Raw genomic sequence first — 17,456 nt, 5'->3', positions numbered from 1 at the left:
GGACATAAAGCATCTACAGACAGAAGTATGTCAGGCACACGTGTCCTCTGCATTTGGCCCGTCCTTCAGTGCTGCTGGGGCCCCTCTTCCAGAGAAGTGGGCCCCGCGCACAGGACCCATCACCAGATCGAGCTTTATCTGCGGTGCATGTTTTGTGCAGGGGCCCGCTCTGGCCCCGGAGTCTTGCTGTGAGGACCACCGTGCCACCGATGCATATGTAGATTGTAGATAGGCTTGTGTTACCTTATAAATTTGAATAAACCATCAACAAAACCATGGGTGCGATTAAACCAAGAGCGTTAAGACCGTGCTGACTCAACAGTTTTTATAGTGGTAAATGCCTCAGAAATGCTTATATACAAATAACTAGAGGTTATCCACTCTATATATATTTTAAAACCTCACTTTCACGTTCATACCCATCATGCACATCTTGACCTCTACTGTCCACTCTTCTTTCAGAAATTGCGAAACAAGGGCCACATTGACTGTGCGAGCCCCGAGGTGGACGAGGCGTTCGCAGACGAGCACTTCGACTCTGACTTACTGTACAAGCGCTGCGTAAGTACCTGCTCTGCTACACAAGGTTTCATGTTGTGTCTTTATGTGGATGTTCTACGCAGGCGCTAAACAAGAAGGAACACAGAGGATGCGAGAGCCCGGAGCCCGACGCCTCTTACGTGCTCACGCCGCACACCCAAGAAAAGTATCACAAAATAAATGAGGACTTTGATAATATGATGCGAAGTCATAAACTCGTAAGTACAAGCGCTTGGATGAGACGGCTGTTTCTGCTTTGTGGCCCCGCCTCCTCACGCAGCTCCTCTGACCCTCACAGTCTGCTCTGGACATGCTCTGGACCTGCTCTGGACATGCCCTGGACATGTTCTGGACATGCTCTGGACCTGCTCTGGACATGCCCTGGACATGCTCTGGACATGCTCTGGACCTGCTCTGGACATGCTCTGGACATGCTCTGGACATGCTCTGGACATGCTCTGGACCTGCTCTGGACATGCTCTGGACATGCTCTGGACATACTCTGGACATGCTCTGGACCTGCTCTGGACATACTCTGGACATGCCCTGGACATGCTCTGGACATGTTTTGGACATGCTCTGGACATGCCCTGGACATGCTCTGGACATGCTCTGGACCTGCTCTGGACATGCCCTGGAAATGCTCTGGACATGCTCTGGACATGCTCTGGACCTGCTCTGGACATGCCCTGGACATGCTCTGGACATGTTCTGGACATGCCCTGGACATGCTCTGGACATGCTCTGGACATGTTCTGGACCTGCTCTGGACATGCCCTGGACATGCTCTGGACATGTTCTGGACATGCTCTGGACATGCCCTGGACATGCTCTGGACATGCTTTGGACATACTCTGGACATGCCCTGGACATGCTCTGGACATGCTCTGGACATGCTCTGGACATGTTCTGGACATGCTCTGGACATGCTCTGGACATGCTCTGGACATACTCTGGACATGCTCTGGACATGCTCTGGACATGTTCTGGACATGCTCTGGACATGCCCTGGACATGCTCTGGACATGCTCTGGACATGCTCTGGACCTGCTCTGGACATGCCCTGGAAATGCTCTGGACATGCTCTGGACATGCTCTGGACCTGCTCTGGACATGCCCTGGACATGCTCTGGACATGTTCTGGACACGCCCTGGACATGCTCTGGACATGCTCTGGACATGTTCTGGACATGCTCTGGACATGCCCTGGACATGCTCTGGACATGCTTTGGACATACTCTGGACATGCCCTGGACATGCTCTGGACATGCTCTGGACATGCTCTGGACATGTTCTGGACATGCTCTGGACATGCTCTGGACATACTCTGGACATGCTCTGGACATGTTCTGGACATGCTCTGGACATGCTCTGGACATGCTCTGGACATGCCCTGGACATGCCCTGGACATGCTCTGGACATGCTCTGGACATGCTCTGGACATGTTCTGGACATGCTCTGGACATGCTCTGGACATACTCTGGACATGCTCTGGACATGTTCTGGACATGCTCTGGACATGCTCTGGACATGCTCTGGACATGCCCTGGACATGCCCTGGACATGCTCTGGACATGCTCTGGACATGCCCTGGACATGCTCTGGACATGCTCTGGACATGTTCTGGACATGCTCTGGACATGCTCTGGACATGTTCTGGACATGCTCTGGACATGCTCTGGACATGTTCTGGACATGTTCTGGACATGCTCTGGACATGCTCTGGACATGCTCTGGACATGTTCTGGACATGCTCTGGACATGTTCTGGACATGCTCTGGACATGTTCTGGACATGCTCTGGACATGTTCTGGACATGTTCTGGACACCATGATAAGCTCACACTAGAGGAGCTGTAGTAGTATTATTTTTGAAAAAACAAGGCTTTAATACCTGGCGATTCTGTAACATTAGAACTGTTAAAATACATTTTATTTCACAGGCGCAAACTTTATGAATAATAATAATGATTCTCTGTTCTTAAATACTAATAAACAAATAAATATAATAAATATGGAAGGTGACAGCAGCCCAGATCTGTCTGAGTAAATCCCCTCATGTGATTGGCTGGTCACAGGAATATGAAGCCCATTGCAGCTATAAACAATTAAATATTTAAATTTTGTCAAATACACATATCAATCGCCTTTGTCTTTACGTTACCTAAACTATTTATAGCTGTAATAAAGCATGAACAAACACAATGATTACGCCTTAGTAAAGTAACCTTTGTTTATTTTCATATAGTAACAGTCATTAAGTAAAGTCTAGAAACATTGCCTCATTCTTTTCACGGTGGAAGCCCACTATTCCGAAGGTTCGCTAGTCCGAAGGTTCGCTAGTCCGAAGGTTCGCTAGTCAGAAGGTTCGCTAGTCCGAAGGTTCGCTAGTCCGAAGGTTCGCTAGTCCGCTAGTCCGAAGGTTCGCTAGTCAGAAGGTTCGCTGGTCCGAAGGTTCGCTAGTCAGAAGGTTCGCTGGTCCGAAGGTTCGCTAGTCCGAAGGTCCGCTAGTACGAAGGTCCGCTAGTCCGAAGATTCGCTAGTCCGAAAGTTCGCTAGTCCGAAGGTCCGCTAGTCCGAAGGTCCGCTAGTCCGAAGTTCGCTAGTCCGAAGGTTCGCTAGTCCGAAGGTTCGCTTGTCCGAAGGTTCGCTAGTCCGAAGGTTCGCTAGTCCGCTAGTCCGAAGGTTCGCTAGTCAGAAGGTTCGCTAGTCCGAAGGTTCGCTAGTCAGAAGGTCCGCTAGTCCGAAGGTTCACTAGTCCGAAGGTTCGCTGGTCCGAAGGTTCGCTAGTCAGAAGGTTCGCTGGTCCGAAGGTTCGCTAGTCCGAAGGTTCTCTAGTCAGAAGGTTCGCTGGCCCGAAGGTTCGCTAGTCCGAAGGTCCGCTAGTACGAAGGTCCGCTAGTCCGAAGGTTCGCTAGTCCGAAAGTTCGCTAGTCCAAAGGTCCGCTAGTCCGAAGGTCCGCTAGTCCGAAGGTCCGCTAGTCCGAAGGTTCGCTAGTCCGAAGGTTCGCTTGTCCGAAAGTTCGCTAGTCCGAAGGTTCGCTAGTCCGCTAGTCCGTAGGTTCGCTAGTCAGAAGGTTCGCTAGTCCGAAGGTTCGCTAGTCAGAAGGTCCGCTAGTCCGAAGGTTCACTAGTCCGAAGGTTCGCTGGTCCGAAGGTTCGCTAGTCCGAAGGTCCGCTAGTCCGAAGGTTCACTTGTCCGAAGGTTCGCTAGTCCGAAGGTTCGCTAGTCCGCTAGTCCGAAGGTTCGCTAGTCCGAAGGTTCGCTAGTCCGAAGGTTCGCTAGTCAGAAGGTCCGCTAGTCCGAAGGTTCACTAGTCCGAAGGTTCGCTGGTCCGAAGGTTCACTAGTCCGAAGGTTCGCTAGTCAGAAGGTTCGCTAGTCAGAAGGTTCGCTAGTCCGAAGGTTCGCTAGTCCGAAGGTCCGCTAGTCCGAAGGTCCGCCGGTCCGAAGGTTCGCTAGTCCGAAGGTTTGCTGGTCCGAAGGTTCGCTGGTCCGAAGGTTCGCTGGTCCGAAGGTCCGCTAGTCCGAAGGTTCGCTAGTCCGAAGGTTCGCTAGTCCGAAGGTCCGCTAGTCCGAAGGTCCGCTAGTCCGAAGGTCCGCTAGTCCGAAGGTTCTCTAGTCCGAAGGTTCGCTTGTCCGAAGGTTCGCTAGTCCGAAGGTTCGCTAGTCCGCTAGTCCGAAGGTTCGCTAGTCAGAAGGGTCGCTAGTCCGAAGGTTCGCTAGTCAGAAGGTCCGCTAGTCCGAAGGTTCACTAGTCCGAAGGTTCGCTGGTCCGAAGGTTCGCTAGTCCGAAGGTCCGCTAGTCCGAAGGTTCACTTGTCCGAAGGTTCGCTAGTCCGAAGGTTCGCTAGTCCGCTAGTCCGAAGGTTCGCTAGTCCGAAGGTTCGCTAGTCAGAAGGTTTGCTAGTCCGAAGGTTTGCAAGTCCGAAGGTTCGCTAGTCAGAAGGTCCGCTAGTCCGAAGGTTCACTAGTCAGAAGGTTCGCTGGTCCAAAGGTTCGCTAGTCCGAAGGTTCGCTAGTCCGAAGGTTCGCTAGTCAGAAGGTCCGCTAGTCCGAAGGTTCACTAGTCCGCTAGTCCGAAGGTTCGCTAGTCCGAAGGTTCGCTAGTCTGAAGGTTCGCTAGTCCGAAGGTTCGCTAGTCAGAAGGTCCGCTAGTCCGAAGGTTCGCTAGTCCGAAGGTTCGCTGGTCCGAAGGTTCGCTAGTCCGAAGGTCCGCTAGTCTGAAGATCCGCTGGTCCGAAGGTTCGCTAGTCCGAAAGTTCGCTAGTCCGAAGGTCCGCTAGTCCGAAGGTCCGCTAGTCCGAAGGTTCGCTAGTCCGAAGGTTTGCTTGTCCGAAGGTTCGCTAGTCCGAAGGTTCGCTGGTCCGCTAGTCCGAAAGTTCGCTAGTCCGCTAGTCCGAAGGTTCGCTAGTCAGAAAGTTCGCTAGTCCGAAGGTTCGCTAGTCCGAAGGTTCGCTAGTCAGAAGGTCCGCTAGTCCGAAGGTTCACTAGTCCGAAGGTTCGCTGGTCCGAAGGTTCGCTAGTCCGAAGGTTCGCTAGTCCGAAGGTTCGCTTGTCCAAAGGTTCGCTGGTCCGAAGGTTCGCTAGTCAGAAGGTCCGCTAGTCCGAAGGTTTGCTGGTCCGAAGGTTCGCTAGTCCGAAGGTTCGCTAGTCAGAAGGTTCGCTAGTCAGAAGGTTCGCTGGTCCGAAGGTTCGCTAGTCCGAAGGTTCGCTAGTCAGAAGGTTCGCTAGTCAGAAGGTTCGCTAGTCCGAAGGTTCGCTAGTCCGAAGGTCCGCTAGTCCGAAGGTCCGCTGGTCCGCTGGTCCGAAGGTTCGCTAGTCCGAAGGTTTGCTGGTCCGAAGGTTCGCTGGTCCGAAGGTTCGCTAGTCCGAAGGTTCGCTAGTCCGAAGGTTCGCTAGTCCGAAGGTTCGCTAGTCCGAAGGTTCGCTAGTCCGAAGGGTCGCTAGTCAGAAGGTTTGCTAGTCAGAAGGTTCGCTAGTCTGAAGGTTCGCTAGTCTGAAGGTTCGCTAGTCCGAAGGTTCACTAGTCCAAAGGTTCCCTAGTCCTAGAGACTCAAACTACTATTATAACTTAGCGTTGACTATCTAGGTTGGCTGACTTGGAGGCTATTGAAAAGAACCCTAACCCTCTATAAAGGCTTAAATTGTTCAACCCCAAAAGGACGATGGCACCTAGGATTAGCTATTTAGATTCATGCTCAATGTTGTTGTTTTTTTAGTATAAATATGTTTGATATTTTTTAAGTTAAAACATTTGTAAACAAACACTTGTACAATCGGAATTTAGAGACGGTCCCTAACATGCCCGCCAAGTGGCACTTAAGCGCACAGCTCCCTCCACCGTGCAGGTAAACCTTCGGACTGGTGAACCTTCGGACTGGTGAACCTTCGGACTGGTGAACCTTCGGACTGGTGAACTTTCGGACTCATGGGGGGTTCAGGATGACCCTATTAACATAATGATGACATACAGCAAATCAGCTCAAATATGATCACATATAAGTCTATGACCATGTGACTGTAACGGCAAACACAGATACACACAGATATATCTATCTACACAAGCACATACACATACATAATGATGTATACTGACATACAGTCTGACACAAAAACACACATGCAAACATGTGTCTGAAGAAGTTTAATTACACGATGAATTCTATTTCTCTATATTTTCCTATATTGGACGTTTTGAGTAGATTTTAGGTTTAGGTTTTTGAGTCTTTTGATTTCATCCAAACCATTGTATAATGAACCCCTCAAACAAAGATACATCTGTTGTTTTACCTGGTCCTTACCTTTACTTTCTTAAATGTTCAGTCACTGAGTCTGAATCATTGCTGATAAACGTTTTTTAAATCATGGATTAAGTCCTTGTTCATGCTTTATTGAAGCTCAGTAAGATTATAGTAGTAGTAGTTATAAAGTGGGACCAAAATGTTCTTTTTTCTATTTGACCAAATATTATGAGCTTTACCTCTTCCTCTCAAATAGTTTTTTTATATTATATATATACTACTACTTATCATGCTGCCTGCTCCTTTCACCACAGCCCTCACTGAGCCCTCACTGAGCCCTCACTGAGCCCTCACTGAGCCCTCACTGAGCCCGCACTGAGCCCTCACTGAGCCCTCACTGAGCCCTCACTGAGCCCTCACTGAGCCCGCACTGAGCCCGCACTGAGCCCTCACTGAGCCCTCACTGAGCCCTCACTGAGCCCTCACTGAGCCCGCACTGAGCCCTCACTGAGCCCTCACTGAGCCCTCACTGAGCCCTCACTGAGCCCTCACTGAGCCATCACTGAGCCCTCACTGAGCCCTCACTGAGCCCTCACTGAGCCCTCACTGAGCCCGCACTGAGCCCTCACTGAGCCCGCACTGAGCCCTCACTGAGCCCTCACTGAGCCCGCACTGAGCCCTCACTGAGCCCTCACTGAGCCCTCACTGAGCCCTCACTGAGCCCGCACTGAGCCCTCACTGAGCCCTCACTGAGCCCTCACTGAGCCCTCACTGAGCCCTCACTGAGCCCTCACTGAGCCCGCACTGAGCCCTCACTGAGCCCTCACTGAGCCCGCACTGAGCCCTCACTGAGCCCGCACTGAGCCCTCACTGAGCCCTCACTGAGCCCTCACTGAGCCCGCACTGAGCCCTCACTGAGCCCTCACTGAGCCCGCACTGAGCCCTCACTGAGCCCTCACTGAGCCCTCACTGAGCCCTCACTGAGCCCTCACTGAGCCCGCACTGAGCCCTCACTGAGCCCTCACTGAGCCCTCACTGAGCCCTCACTGAGCCCTCACTGAGCCCTCACTGAGCCCTCACTGAGCCCTCACTGAGCCCGCACTGAGCCCTCACTGAGCCCTCACTGAGCCCGCACTGAGCCCTCACTGAGCCCGCACTGAGCCCTCACTGAGCCCGCACTGAGCCCTCACTGAGCCCTCACTGAGCCCTCACTGAGCCCACACTGAGCCCTCACTGAGCCCTCACTGAGCCCTCACTGAGCCCTCACTGAGCCCTCACTGAGCCCTCACTGAGCCCTCACTGAGCCCTCACTGAGCCCGCACTGAGCCCTCACTGAGCCCGCACTGAGCCCTCACTGAGCCCTCACTGAGCCCTCACTGAGCCCTCACTGAGCCCGCACTGAGCCCTCACTGAGCCCTCACTGAGCCCTCACTGAGCCCTCACTGAGCCCGCACTGAGCCCTCACTGAGCCCTCACTGAGCCCTCACTGAGCCCGCACTGAGCCCTCACTGAGCCCTCACTGAGCCCTCACTGAGCCCTCACTGAGCCCGCACTGAGCCCTCACTGAGCCCTCACTGAGCCCGCACTGAGCCCGCACTGAGCCCTCACTGAGCCCTCACTGAGCCCTCACTGAGCCCTCACTGAGCCCGCACTGAGCCCTCACTGAGCCCTCACTGAGCCCGCACTGAGCCCTCACTGAGCCCTCACTGAGCCCTCACTGAGCCCTCACTGAGCCCTCACTGAGCCCGCACTGAGCCCGCACTGAGCCCTCACTGAGCCCGCACTGAGCCCTCACTGAGCCCGCACTGAGCCCTCACTGAGCCCTCACTGAGCCCTCACTGAGCCCTCACTGAGCCCGCACTGAGCCCTCACTGAGCCCTCACTGAGCCCTCACTGAGCCCTCACTGAGCCCTCACTGAGCCCTCACTGAGCCCTCACTGAGCCCGCACTGAGCCCTCACTGAGCCCGCACTGAGCCCTCACTGAGCCCTCACTGAGCCCGCACTGAGCCCTCACTGAGCCCGCACTGAGCCCTCACTGAGCCCGCACTGAGCCCTCACTGAGCCCTCACTGAGCCCTCACTGAGCCCGCACTGAGCCCTCACTGAGCCCTCACTGAGCCCTCACTGAGCCCTCACTGAGCCCTCACTGAGCCCTCACTGAGCCCGCACTGAGCCCTCACTGAGCCCGCACTGTGCCCTCACTGAGCCCGCACTGAGCCCTCACTGAGCCCTCACTGAGCCCTCACTGAGCCCTCACTGAGCCCTCACTGAGCCCTCACTGAGCCCGCACTGAGCCCTCACTGAGCCCTCACTGAGCCCTCACTGAGCCCGCACTGAGCCCTCACTGAGCCCTCACTGAGCCCTCACTGAGCCCTCACTGAGCCCTCACTGAGCCCTCACTGAGCCCTCACTGAGCCCTCACTGAGCCCGCACTGAGCCCTCACTGAGCCCGCACTGAGCCCTCACTGAGCCCTCACTGAGCCCGCACTGAGCCCGCACTGAGCCCTCACTGAGCCCTCACTGAGCCCTCACTGAGCCCGCACTGAGCCCTCACTGAGCCTGCACTGAGCCCTCACTGAGCCCTCACTGAGCCCGCACTGAGCCCGCACTGAGCCCTCACTGAGCCCTCACTGAGCCCTCACTGAGCCCTCACTGAGCCCTCACTGAGCCTGCACTGGTGCTGGAGCTCGAACTTTGGAGCGACACACTAATGCTAACATGACACTAATACTAATGCTAACATGACAGTAAAGCTAATGCTAACATGACAGTAAAGCTAACACCACAGAGACCAGAGTAAACGGCGTGCTTCCACTGGTTCACTTTGGAGTGGATGGTTCCGGTCTGAAGCGTCTGAAGCGTCTGAAGTGAACTGCACCTCAAAAGGATCTGGATCACTTTGAAAAGCAGATCGAAAGAGGAAAGAATCATGTCTCACCATAATCTGACTTGATCTTGTCATAAACCTGTATTTCCATGATGCGTGATGAGGGATGCTAACGTATTTGTTACATACAAAGTTAGAACCGGCTGTTTCCTGTTTATGGACACACAGCACTACAATACACAGGGCTCAATACATCTAACATTATCATACTTCACGTAAAGAGGCTTTAAAATGCAGCCTCGACGTGCAGAGAATTGAAATATATGCAGAGAAAGCTTAGCATGAACTTGAAGTTGTTTCTTGTTTACTCTTCAGCCATGTCTCACACCGCCAAAATCGAACATATGATTAAAGTACAATTACAATTGTAGTTTTATAATAAAGTACAATTTAGATTTGATTTATCATGACATTACAGGACATGAGTTATGTGTGGGTGATGTCAGAGTCTCATGTGGCAGAACTCTGCCTCTGGACCAAGCCCATGGCCACCATTTATGAGCCAATGACGGTGCTCATTAGTGTGTGTCGCTTATTTAGCCTTTAGCGGCTAGCTACGTCCAGTAGTTCTCAGTCCACCAAACAGAGCGTGTGCGAGGAGTGCATGGATCCATGGTGAAGACTCACGCTGCTAATAACAGGATCCAAAGAGTTCCTCAGCGACACCAGCCAGTGGGACCAGGGCCAGTGCAAACGTGGCTTAGTGGCTGAAGTGACTCACGGATGCATGTTTACACTGTGAGCTATGATGACCCTCAGGTCTGGTCAGCCTGTTGGTCATTAGTCTCTGTTTGACTGACAGTTACAGTATATTATAAACCACAAATGGTGTGACTTCGGCTGATAACCGATATTTGCACATACCAATATCCAGATATATGAGTTACAGTAAAGTTACTTTTCCACATGACTGTGAAAACATACATAGCATCTTGTCCCAATTAGAATAGTTTTTCCCCCTCTATATCAGAAAGTAGGTAAGAGATGTAACACAATCGTCTTAAGCACTATTGTTGGTCCATCAGAATGACCACGCCCCCATCAAGTGTCCAGAACATTTGACAGAAGAACAAACATGATCACAGACAACACTGACAGAGAAGAAGAGGAGAGACATACAGCAATGCCAAGATCTGCAAGTCTTTAACCAGAAGCCACAAAACCCACAACAGGGAGGTTATGATATATAATAACCATACATCCATGCCATTAAAGCAGGGGTCACCAACTCGGTGCCCGTGGGCCCCTGGGGGCCCTTTGAGCCTCTCACAGTCGCCCGCGTGGACCTGTTCAAAATTTTGAACCGCTCAGCCAAAGCTTTCTTGTTGCTAAGGCTGTTCAAACGAGAGCTGGAGCTGTAGCTACGGCAACCGACGAGAGAACCAGCTCCATGTCATGTTGTATTTTTTCAAAATACTCGAAGTAATCCCATAGTTACACGAAGTAATCCTGTAGTTACACAAAGTAATCCTGTAGTTACACAAAGTAATCCTGTAGTTACACAAAGTAATCCCGTAGTTACACAAAGTAATCCTGTAGTTACACAAAGTAATGCTGTAGTTACACAAAGTAATCCCGTAGTTACACAAAGTAATCCCGTAGTTACACAGAGTAATCCTGTAGTTACACAAAGTAATCCTGTAGTTACACAAAGTAATCCCGTAGTTACACAAAGTAATCCCGTAGTTACACAGAGTAATCCTGTAGTTACACAAAGTAATCCCGTAGTTACACAGAGTAATCCTGTAGTTACACAAAGTAATCCCGTAGTTACACAAAGTAATCCTGTAGTTACACAAAGTAATCCCGTAGTTACACAAAGTAATCCCGTAGTTACACAAAGTAATCCTGTAGTTACACAAAGTAATCCTGTAGTTACACAAAGTAATCCCGTAGTTACACAAAGTAATCCCGTAGTTACACAAAGTAATCCTGTAGTTACACAAAGAGGAGAAGTGACGCTTCCACATGTGCAGCGCATAAAACATGTCGCTCGAACCATCGTGTTCTTTTTCATTGGAACACGTCAAGTTCATGATATAATCTCTCACCTATTGTGTCTGATATAGAAGAAAAACACGAATGCAAACAAACTCATATTTAAATGTTATTAATATACCAGTTAAAAAAACTAAATATAGATGATACTTTATTGAAAGTTCCTTTGAAAGGAAATTCAAGTTCAGCTCCAAGTCAAACAAAGAGAGAGGAGCAGTTTAGAAACAAACACTGTTGGGTATGTGATATATATCATATATATGATATATATCATATATGATGTATATGATATATATGATATATATGATGTATATGATGTATATGATACATATAATGTATATGATATATATATATATATATATATATATATATATATCATATATCATATATATCATATATCAGCTCCTCCATCTGTGGAAGTACTTGTATCTGTGTCGATCACTCTTTCCTTTCAGGATGTGACTAACTGCTTTATCCTTTCACTGTCCGGGTGAAGGCTCGACCACCTCGGCACCTGACCCACTTTAAATGTGCGAATGGCTGTCCAGACTAAACAATATTCTTTTTGTTTGATGCTTCTTAAAGTTGGCTTTTGCCTTTGTATTTTTTAATAAAGTCACTTTTTCTTGGACGATAACCTCAAAGGAAGTGTCACCATTGTCACTGCCCAATTTGGTGCTCTACATTAATTATTAAAGCCTTAATTTGATCTTTTTAGTTTTATTCAGTGTTTTTTTTCTGCTGTGGCATCAACAATGCTCAGTTTTAAATTTGACTTTTTTATTCTTGAATGAGAAACGAAAGGGATTGTTTTTGCTTATTATAATTAGTTTGCAGTGCGGCGAGCTTCAGGGCGAGTCAGATTTACAAAGCTAAAAGAGCTCCTTAAACAGGTCGTTCTGGACCAGGAAGAGGAGAAGCTGCAGGAGACTTCATTCTCCCCGTTTGTGTGCGCTACATTTTGAGGCTCTGCAGTTTTGTGTCATCAAAATGTTTTGTGCCTCCACTAAAGTTTAAACCAAGGAAAATGATCAAACCTGACTTTAATCTGATGTTACAGAACCACTGCCTCCTTCATCTCTGACATAACTCATCCCAAAACACAACCTTTTGCTCGATTGTAGTCCCCTATTTGCATCTCCTCGACTTCTGCAAGATGTGACCCGACTTTTCAAAAGTGATTTTGAAAGTCTCCAGAGGTGAAACACCATAGCAACAGCAAATAAAGCCGAGTGTCAGGAGCAGACGATGGACACGAGGCGTAGGATACAAACACGGGAAACAGCAAAAGCACAATCATGACTTCATCTTGTAAAGATATAAAGATAAACTGTTGTATTCTCACCTCGTCCACAAAACATCACTATTATTCCAGTTTGAGTCCTCTAAAAGATCAGCGTGAGTTCCTCTCGTGTTCAGAGTTTACGCTGCTGAAGCATGTTCGCCACAATAAACACAGCTTTCTGTGCTTAATATTTAGTTTTACAAAAGAGTCTGAACAGGTTAGACTTGCACTGCGGAGAAAGACAGTTCGAACTGACTCAGAAGTAGACTGAAATCTACGGGAGACGAGCGATGCGATGAGATCCGTTGCGCTAATAAACAAACGCACATGTGTGTTGTATCAGTCCACACGGGGGAGTGGCATGAGCACGGGGGAGTGGCACGTGCACGGGGGAGGGGCATGAGCACGGGGGAGTGGCACGTGCACGGGGGAGGGGCATGTGCACGGGGGAGTGGCACGTGCACGGGGGAGGGGCATGTGCACGGGGGAGTGGCATGTGCACGGGGGAGTGGCACGTGCACGGGGGAGTGGCACGTGCACGGGGGAGGGGCATGTGCACGGGGGAGTGGCACGTGCACGGGGGAGTGGCACGTGCACGGGGGAGGGGCATGAGCACGGGGGAGTGGCATGAGCACTTCCGCCTGAGTTCTCAAATCGCCGAAAAATCGTCCATTGTGCCTTTAACTAGAAGCGCAATAATCGGATCATTTTGAACTTCTTATATATTATATCATATCAATCTTGTCTGTGGTCTTCACTTTTTGTCTCATGTTTAAAATAGTTGAAGACTGTAAAATCCTGTCGTGTGCACAGAGTTTAAGCTTAATACTTTACTCAGATCTGTATTTATCAGGATACAGTTCAGGTTCTAGAGTAAATTTGATGGTATGAATCTCTAACATTAGGTTCCTTTAGTCTCTGGGCATGGGAACTGTGCCAAATCGAGCTGGGTTCCAAATTGGGCAAGGACTCTCCAACACGACCTCTGACCTCTTCTCTTGTCCTGCTTCATTTGATAAGACAGAGCTTTATTGATCTCACTGGTAATACCTGTCTTCTGTCCTCCAGCCCGGCGTCCTTCCCCAGCAGAACTTCTCCATGCATGTGGCCGTGCCCGTGTCCAACCCCGGCTCCATGTATGCTCCAGGGGCCACTCTGGGGGTGCCCGACAGTGGCATGCTCAGCCCCGGCGCGGCCTCTCTGCAACGGAATGTGGGCCCCAGCGGAGGGCCCCAGAGGCACCCCAGCACAGGTCAGTGGACAAAGGGCCGGTCAAGAAGAGCACTAGAAACAGACAATGGTGAAGTGACTTTGTTGTATGTTACCACAGAGAAGGCACAGGTACTTGTAGTAGAAGTAGTACAGTGAATAAGATGCATTCATGTACAGGAAGTAGATGTTTTAATGTCGATGGGGGGGCGGGGTTTAGAGCTCTTTGGAACGGTCTTTAAATGGCGGAATGTGTGAGCTATTGACATCATCCAAATCCAAATGTTTTCTTAACAAGTATGTATACATCTAAATTGTACTGGAATTATATGTTTTAACCCTGAGGCCGATTTCAACAAAAAGACGTTTATTTATTCCGAGTTTGTGGTGCTGTGACATGTGGCTGAAGTTTAAGGAAACAGGAAACCACCTCCCATTGACGCTCTTCTTCTGCAGTGAGTTGACTTCTTTGCGCCTTGATGCCGTGTTTCCATGTCTATATGTAATGCTTTGGGATTGGATAATATTTGCACTGTGTACTGGAAATATCTTATGTGCATCGAGAAACAGGAAGCAGCTGGTGCTAACGAGCGTTAGCTTGGTTTTGCTAAGTCTGTTAATTAAAAAGATAAAGTTCCGTTTATTGGAAATACTACAATTTATTACAAGATCAAGTCATCTTTGGTATTTTAATGATGATAGACTTGAATTCTCTCTTGTCCAATCATCTCCCTTAAAAGCTTCCGGGAGCCTAAAGCGATCCACTCTTAAGACCACCAAGAAGCATTCTGCAGCTACTGGCGCTGATGCAGACACTAAAGCTAGAGCGGATCTTAGTTCTGACTTGAGGCAAAATGAAGTAAGATATAACACTTTCTTCTTTTTTAAATTGGAATATTTTTACTTTTAAAATAATAGAATAAACAAGGAACACAGAACATCACAGAACACGACGAGGCATAGGAATGAAAATCAATCAATCAGTCAATCAATCTTTATTCATAGAGCCCTTTACAACACTAAAAGTGACCAAAGTGCTTCACAATAAAATCAACGCAATACAAAATACAGAACTAAATCAAAATACAAATAGATCAACTAAGCATCAAAAGAAACAAAAATCATGCCACATTTAAATAAAAATCCCATTTTGTCCATTTCTAAATGAAGTCTGAATGTCATTGATTCTATATCTCTGATGTCTGTTACTACGTCAGTCCAGTCCTTGACCGTTAATGAAGTTTGTTTCAGCCGTTTCTTTTTGATGGCCTTTTTACTGCTGCCAAAAGTCTGCACCAAATGGTTCATTTCATTCCAATAAAACATGTGATTCTGGTTTGCTGCAGCCACAGGTTCTCCAACACTTACATTACCTTGTGAATAATGTGATTTTGTGGTCTTCCACTATCATATACGAATATTTTCTGTCAAAACAAGATTACCTTCTCTTTCCTTTTTGTTTGTAATACCTTTAGTAGAGGAGCTGTCCAGATCAGCAATGCATTGATGTCATTTACATATCATTCCTCTTGAAAGTTCTGATTCATTAGCCTTGATAAAAACATTTTGTCAGAGGGTTTTAATGGTCATTACTTTGTTTAATTTCTTATAATAACTCCTTATTTGTAAAAACCTATAAAAGTCTGTATTATTCAAGTCAAAGGATTCTTTCAACATGTCAAAGTTTTTCATGTGATTCTCTTTTACATCTGGTGAAAAACCTTTAGACCTTTTGAGTCTCAGGTCAGGTCTATTTGGCACAAAACCTTTGGTCAGTTTTAGATTGTAACATATGTTTAGTTTGTATGTTCTGATCAGCTCCTTCCATGTTGTAAGAACAGATTTGAGCACTTCCTCCAAATGATGAAACCTTTGTCATCTGCCGGTGGATCGCACCAGCACAGCAACACTTTGATTTTTTCCAGACAAGGTAAACCTCAACCTCCTTTTTCTTTTGATTATTGAACAGTTTTGAATTAGATTCTAGGTTTTTTGTCTTGTTATCTAAATCACATTTTTAATTGGACTAAATTGGCTTGTTTTATTCCACTCCTCAGACAGCTGATTGGGCGATGAAATCGGGAGAGTCTGGAATAGGCAAAACATTCCTTTTTATAGTTTCAATCATTTGACTTAAGTCGGCGCAGACGGAACAGAGCAACAGAGCTTTTAAGTATTTTTTTTTTTTTAAATGAGTGATTTTTGTTTTTTTGCAGAATGTGCAAGTTGAAGTCACGTATAAGCCCCTCCTTCAGATAACACTATTGGTTGTCTTAAAAGCATACATTAAGCTGTTAAAGATGGGTAGTTTTCGGGTCTTTTCCGTACTCCGCTCGGGGGTGTGACCTATTTTCCAGCAGCACAGTGTTGTTATTTTTCAACCGACAATCAGCTGCGAAGCACATGGCTACTTATGCAGCCTCATGCCCTCGCAGCAGCTACGTGTTCCTCGGGAGACACTTTCCGTTCATTCATTTCTCCAGACTTTCTCCAGAGCTTATGATTCTACCACTACTACATCCACCAAATGCCACAGACGAAAGTGCCCCGGTCCTCATGGCGTGAGTCACAAGATACAGTCCCTGCTATGGTGTGTTGTTTGTTCCTGCGCTAGCTCGCGGCTAACTCGGCTAGCTCGTTGTTGTTGTTATCGGCCTCTCTGCGGCTTATTTTTACGTGTTCTGTATTTTTTGATGTGTGGGTCGTGCAGGGTGTTTTATGGTAGTTTGGTGATAGTTTTTGTGATTTTATTTGTCACTTTTGCCGCTGAGTTCGGCTTGTTGTTGTTCTGACCGGAGCCGGACGGAGCTAAGCTAAGCTACAACGCTGCAGCACTGTTGAGCACTGTTGAGCGTTGTGAGATCTGCAGCACTGGACTCTTGCATTATTGGACTCAGAGACCATTTGCAACGAAACTGAGGTATTTTTACTCTAAAGTATTGCTTTAACGCTGATTTTGGGGGTCGAGTTAGGCTACCGGAGCCGGGCGGAGCTAAGCTAAGCTAAAACGCTGCTTCAGGCTGGAACTGTTGAGGGCAGACTAATAGCAAATCATTGATAAATAAGGCCTCTAATATTAAACGGACAACAAAGGAGTTGTGGCAAAACAAACAATGAAATAGATGAGAATGTAAACAGTGCATCCAACACTGGCAATCTGCTCATATATTAGCTAAAGCTGAAATTGTATTTTTAAATTCAACTCCGACTTCTGGATGGTAGAGATGTGATTTGTTAACGTGAAAATAAAATTTCACTGAACTCTGTTTGTGTAGATTGTTACCGTTTGCGATTAGTGTAATAAACATTTGTTAAATCTAAGGTTGTTCTGAATGCACCAAAAACAGTCAGTGACAGTGTGAAGAGGGGAGGGGCTTATCTCAATGAGATGCAAATGAGCGCAATTGTCCTCCTTGTGACCCAGGTCAGGAATGTTTGAGGCCAGTTTCTCAGTAAAAGTTTTTCAGAGTTGTTTACATTCAAATGACCACAACTTTATATTCCAATATGATCAGATCTACATGAGTGACACATCATTGGATAGTTGTGAATAATCACTTTCAGAATCTGCGAATAACTCAAAATGTCTCTGGAGAGACTTGTGCCTGGTATTCATACGGCTGGTCACATATATTTAAGAGATTCGAATCTCTTATTTGAATGGGTAAGTCTTTCTAAAGGACAGAGGGGCGCCAGTAAGAGAGAATTCCAGTTTTTGTAAATTCAGTTGTATCTAAACAATGGACCAATATCATGAAGGAAATGCATCACATTGGTTATTAATATCTCCAGT

General features: G+C 47.9%; 1 protein-coding gene across 3 annotated transcripts in view; it reads left to right on the top strand.

Annotated features, from left to right (window-relative positions):
• mef2aa (myocyte enhancer factor 2aa) overlaps positions 1-17,456 on the top strand; it is a 158,349-nt gene that overhangs the window by 117,904 nt on the left and 22,989 nt on the right. The window contains exons 3-4 of one of the 3 annotated variants that reach the window (XM_072435345.1): positions 624-758; positions 13,523-13,706. In XM_072435345.1, coding sequence (XP_072291446.1) covers positions 624-758; positions 13,523-13,706 — 319 coding nt within the window. Of the gene's footprint in view, positions 1-462; positions 562-623; positions 759-13,522; positions 13,707-17,456 lie in introns of all 3 variants that reach the window. The other 2 variants (XM_072435346.1, XM_072435347.1) reach the window with 2 other exon arrangements.

This window comes from Eucyclogobius newberryi, unplaced genomic scaffold, assembly GCF_026437365.1.
Source record: "Eucyclogobius newberryi isolate DKJ021-1_F unplaced genomic scaffold, fEucNew1.0.hap1 SCAF_7, whole genome shotgun sequence".
Lineage (NCBI taxonomy): Eukaryota > Metazoa > Chordata > Actinopteri > Gobiiformes > Gobiidae > Eucyclogobius > Eucyclogobius newberryi.
Note: the sequence above shows the minus strand (reverse complement) of the source record. Positions and strands in the feature narration are given on the sequence as shown.